Source organism: Geotrypetes seraphini, chromosome 3 (assembly GCF_902459505.1).
Source record: "Geotrypetes seraphini chromosome 3, aGeoSer1.1, whole genome shotgun sequence".
NCBI lineage: Eukaryota > Metazoa > Chordata > Amphibia > Gymnophiona > Dermophiidae > Geotrypetes > Geotrypetes seraphini.
The window spans coordinates 89,275,536-89,281,535 of NC_047086.1; the positions used below are offsets into that span (position 1 = coordinate 89,275,536).

At 38.2% G+C, this 6,000-nt stretch overlaps 1 protein-coding gene across 4 annotated transcripts in view; it reads left to right on the forward strand.

Moving 5' to 3' along the window:
- The window catches only part of GRHL1 (grainyhead like transcription factor 1), a 218,292-nt gene extending 212,593 nt beyond the window's left edge, over positions 1–5,699 (forward strand). For all 4 annotated transcript variants that reach the window (XM_033938889.1, XM_033938886.1, XM_033938888.1 and 1 more), the window contains exon 16: positions 3,394–5,699. In XM_033938889.1, coding sequence (XP_033794780.1) covers positions 3,394–3,538 — 145 coding nt within the window. In that variant the 3' untranslated portion in view covers positions 3,539–5,699. The remainder of the gene's footprint in view (positions 1–3,393) is intronic.
- The last annotated feature ends 301 nt before the right edge of the window (positions 5,700–6,000 follow it).

The window sequence follows — 6,000 nt, forward strand, 5'->3', positions numbered from 1 at the left end:
AATTCAGCAGCTTCCAGCCCAGGTTGAAAACAGGATACAAAATCCTTCACAAAACATACAACTCAAAAAGGAAGAAACAAAAACAAAAACCCTTTTACCAAGGAAAAAGGACATTCAGGTTTTCCTAAACCTATTCCCATTCCATAGGGTGTTCTTCCCCAGACATAGCATTACTCTCTAACCAGTCCATGTCACAAACCTCAGATTGTGCTTCAAGGTTTTGCATTTCCCTATCCTGGTGAGAACTTCTGAAGGCTGGCCAAAAGTTAGCTGCTGTAGCTGGTTTCCTTCTCAGCTTCCCCTGAGCTTCCAGTCCCAGCTGTCCCTCCTCTCTCACTGACGAGGGAACTTCAGAAAAAGGGAGACTCGGCACATAACCACGCCCCCTCACAGCAGCTTTAGCTAATTCCTTAAAGAGCCCTGTCCTTCCCGTTCCAGCCTGAGCTCTGTGAGCTATTAAAGGGACAGGCTCTCTCTTAACCTTGTGCTCAGGATTTTCCCTATATTCAGGATATTTCTTCTCCTTAGTCCCTGGCACATTATCAATGCTTCCCTGCTCTTTTCCCTGGGCTTTTCCCTGGGCTTTATTAGGACTAGCCAGATCCCTGTCACAGCATACATGTAGTGGCAGCCTGGGCAATTAAACTACTGAACGTACAGGTAGGCCATTCTCAAAAAAAGACACATTTTGGACGTTTTTTTCGAGAATGGACATTTCTTGTTGTAAACCACCTCGAACTTTCATGGCTTTGGCGGTATATAAGAATAAAATTATTATTATTATTATTTCCCTTCTACCTACTTTGTATCCCTAGGGCCTTAGGCCAAAAGGGGACTTAGACATTGTTTTTGATTATGCCCTTCCATGTGTTCAAAGTAAATTAGATTCTCTCAATTACATCTTTACATGATAACAGTCCTTAAAAGGTACGCTCCCTTGGGTTATAAATTGTTTGGAGTTCTTTAGGCCACTTAGGGTTCTATTGGATGTAAAAAGAGTATTATTATCCACTATTGATACCTTCAGATGAAGTCTCAGTAGTAGTGATATGCATAGCCTAAGAAACTCACTTAGATGGTGAAAATTCCTCCCAACCTCCCTTCTGAAACAATTCTTGTCTTCCTACCAAGTTGTTTGGGAAGACATGTTCTATTACAGAACATTCCTTTTGCCTCCCCTTTCGCTCTAAAATAATTCATATAAAGCTACTCTTCTGGACCTCTGCTTTGCTTCTTACCATGTGATAGCTCATTTATCTTCTCATTCTGTTTCTAAGGACAGCTATCCCTTCTTTATCTATCTCAAGGGCCCTTCCATCTGCTAGAAACAGGGAATTTCTTCATCCCTAAAAATATCATCTTAGCTGTAACCTGACAGGGGCACATTATATTGTGTGGCCTTTCAGCAGCTCTCCCATGAATTCTTGGGTTGGGAACACTAACCGTATTTTGTACTTTTACACCTTCCTTGCTTGCATAAAGTCAGTGAGTTCATTAAAGCAAGTACTATAGATGCTTGCTGTAGGGGAGAACCATGAATTCAGGTAACGTGTAAAATCTGTGGGGCATGAAGTGGAGAAATAATGGGCGAATGAGCTCAACAAACAAATGTCTAGCTTTTTTGTAAGAATGGAAATTTCTGCTCGTTATAGTATGCCGTTCTGTGTGTGGAATCAGGAGCCAATTGGGCAACAGTCTACATCATCAAATTGCTGGTTCTATTCTTGTATAGAAACATCCAGGTTTCCAGAGTAATATTTTCCTTTATTATACATAAATGGGGAGCTTTCCAGACCTGGAAGGGTTCAGAATAGTGTGATGATAATAGGAGCAGCCTCTACCAAAAATAGGGAATTATGATCTTCTAAACAGAGCAACTGAGGATGAAATCTGTGTTTGGATAAGCTGCTGCACCATGATGTCTAAATATAAGGAGTCAGAGACCAGAGAAGGCTTTAGGAGTAAAAAAAAAAAAAAAAAGGGCTTTTTGATTCTCTACAAACAGAATGAGGTGTTAGAAGAAACTCCAAAGAATCAAGCACATGATGAGCAGGGTCTCTAGATTAAAGAGACATGATCCTGAGACTATTGTTGCTTAAAGGTATTTGTAAATTTTGGTCTGTGAATAAGAAAGGAGATGATAAATTTTGGGATAATGGGAGTAGATAACTATTGGAGAAAAACATTGGGAAACCTTAAAATGACAGTGCCCAAGCAGTTTGAAATAGAGTGTGTTTAAAATGTTCTTCCTCAGTAATAGATAAATGCTAGCTGTGATTTTTTTTAATTTTGTACTGCCTTATTTTCCCATTTTTTTATTTTCCCGGCTATTTGATTTTTCTGTTTAAATTGCTTGGGGCCTCCTAACTGCTGATATTCAACAGCACTTACCCAGGCAGTGCCATGAATATCAACTCTGACCAGCTATGTCAAAAATGGACAGGTCAGGAGTTGTACAGGGAATGGAATTGGGGAGAAGTCTACAGTTATCTGGGTGCCAGCAGTATTCAGTGCTGGCAACCACATAGCTAACCAGATGAGTTTAGAACGGCTTAAAAGCTGTCTTAACTTCAGCCAGTTAACATACAGGGGCCAGCACAGAATATTGGCTGGTACCCGCACAACCCTAAATATGGTGCTCTAATTTAGCTCCTGTGATCCCCTCTCTTCAGCCTGTGACATCAAGACCCCTCCCCCAGCCCACATCATCAAAACATTCCTCTCTTCCCACATCAGTCCCTCTCAACCTGATAAGCCCCCCCATACCCAGGCCTGCCTCAGATCCCATATAAGCTCCAGGGGCCAGTGTAAGAAGCACTGGATATTTGGTGTCGGTGCACAGACATGGCCCAGCATTGAATATCTGGGACTAATATAGTCAACAAATGTCACCATTTAAAAAAAATGCTGACTACAGCCAGCTGAATATCAGCTGGGTATTTTCTACCCTGATCTGATGTAACTTCTCAATGTGACTAAAAGTATGAGGTTAGGTACCTAATTCAACGCACCTAGCTGATCTAGGTGCCTAGCTTAATTTTTTTTTAATTGGCTTAATTAGCACTGAGAATTGAAAGCGACATTAAAAACCAAATTTAAAAAATTAATTTGTCAGTAGGCACCTACCACTTCGAGGTAGGCATGGTTAGAAGCAGATTTGGGGCAGAGATTGGGTGTGGATTGACTTAGACACACTCATTTAGGCCAAGAAGACCCTAGCCTAAATGGCAGTGCACCTAAGGATTCAACACCTTCCAGAACGCTTAGGCACCACTAGGCATGATTCTTTGAACAGCGCCTAGGAGTTAGACGCTTTTTATAGAATCGGTGCCAATATGTATAAGAATGTTAATTTCTCCTAGAAAATTTGATCTTCTCACTGTTTTTTCCTAGCATCCTGGTGAACATGGATGACAATATTGTGAAGCACTATTCAAATGAAGACACCTTCCAGTTACAGATTGAAGAAGTGGGAGGATCATTCAAGCTTACACTCACTGAGATTACACCAGAACCACAGTGCCTGGGTTTTAAATGAAGATGCCAACATGGATATTTTGCCTTGCAGGATAAAATTGATCACCGCCTTATGGGAAGAAAGCCATTGTACATCTTTGATCCCTTGAAGGACCAAAGCAACAAATTCATGCAATAAAACTCACCAGCAATTGAAAAGAATAGCATTATGGGTTGGAGTGCTGTGATCTGACAGCAAGGAAATAACACAAAAAAACTAATGGGAACCTCATGCCTAGAATTCTCAAAACTATTGGAGAGCTCACACCTGGAACTGAATGAAACATTATTACACCATCACCAAAGGAACTGCAGGGATCCCATCCTTTGGAATGAATGAGGACTTCACTGTATCTATGATGAGAAACCAGCTGTGATAAAATGCCATAAGAATCCTAGTACTCAGCTGTTCTTCCATTCATGTACAATACTTCTGTGTTTCTATAATGCTTCCTAAACAGGGCCCACTGCTGATGCTATTATATATTGTTTATATGGCAGTGCAAAGCTGCCTTACTTTATGGAGAACAGAAGTAGAATACTATATGCATCAAGCAGTAAGAAGAAACTGCACTGTATATATAAGTGCAATAATGGTGTATGATTGTAAATGTGTATATACATATGTGTTGCATATATAATAATAATATATATATATATATAAATATAGTATGTATGTATATAAAGTTCATTAAAATGCCATATAGCAGAATGAAATTATGACTGCACAAACTTGAACTGATTCATTACGCACAGTGGAACTCACCTAAAAGACTAACTAGTGAAGGACAAAAAAAGTAGATAGACCAAGAAAGTTTGCAGCGCTAAATACAAGTTTAAAAAAACCCAGCAACTTAGCAGAAAGAATGAGTCCGTGTCCCTTCCTGCTTTAATACCTTTTTGAAGAAATTAGACATTTTTCATATTTTTAGAGACTATGGTGAAGTTAGCTGACTTTTAATTGAACCATATCAGAATAGATCAATAGAATTTGGAGATTACAGAATAAAAGAACCCATTATTTGACTTATGTAACTCATAAACTATAAGAATCATAAACTCAATCCTGAACCATGCACCAACACAAAACAAATAACGATAATGCTAATATAGCCCATCTGAGTGGGCCACTGTTATTACAGTCCTGTAAAAATATTGAATATATCCATAAAGGCATGATAAATATTATATCCAGTCCATTATTTTTGACTAGGATAGCAAATTTTTTACCTCTGTGCTAAAGTCAATGAAGGAATACAGTTTTTTTAAGTAAGACATTCTCTCTAGAAAAACATAGCTTTGTAATTCTAAGTCCACTCCAATAAAGCCTTTTCTCTGATAGGCTTATGACATCTGGCTTTTTGGGGCATTAAGATTCTTCTTGAGAGGTGGTACCAGGAGATAGAAGAATGAATCCAGTTAGCCAGGACCACTTGGAGAAATAGTGGAAGAAAGGGCTAGAAATGATCCTTATAATTCGTTCTTAAATGCCAGACTGTTGTTTCATAGTAGTAACAAAGTAATAAATGACAGCAGATAAAGACTTGAATGGTCCATCCAGTCTGCCCAATAGTTACACGCATTATAAAATCATGATTAAATTAAATTGTCTTTCTTCTTTGATATTTCTGGCCATATACTTCACTGGAGAAATGAAAGAATGCTGTGTAACAAGCAATATATTTGATAACTTTTTGTTTTATCATAAGTGCTGTATTTGTGTATTAACATGGTACACCAAATTCAAATCCTTAATGGAAAAGTTACGGTTCATCAAAGTCATGCACATGGAGTCTCCACTGTTAATACTTTGAGCATGCTGCAGTTTTTTGATGGTCACACTTTTTATGGTGATTTCTGTGGAAAGGGAATTTTATATATAGATATGTTAGCTTTTTAAATGGAGGTTTTATTACAGAAGCTCAGCAACAGGTAATGTATAGGTTCAGAGAAACATATCAGATCCTTTGTTCACATACTTTAAAAAATGTTACATAAAAATTCTGTCTTAATGAAGTTTGCGAACTAAATCTAAGAGCTGGTTTTCAGCTATAGAACAATGTGGGACAGGGTTATAGAGCAAGGTTTTGTATTTTATATTAAGAAACTTATTTTGTCTTGCTGTTTTTAATTGTCACTGAAGATGTATTTTAAACCAAAGGAACTAAATTTTTATATGTTTATTTCTAATTGATTGTCTCTCATATTTTGGGGTGAATGTAGAGATCTTTTCCATTTTCTTTTACTGAAAACCACTTGGTTGCCTCTTATGCTGCTGCATGCGAAAACTCCACTTGTCATGCACCACTTGACTCGTTATAAAATGGATGTTGACTTGGCTTGTCACCCTCAATAAACATGAGAAAATCAGGGAAAAAAAGAGGAGGAACCCCCAAAAACATCTATTCAACATAGAGAGTAGGCATGAGATTAGGAAGAAAGATGACAAGGGAGGGAATAATGTGAAAGAGTAGATGAAGTAAT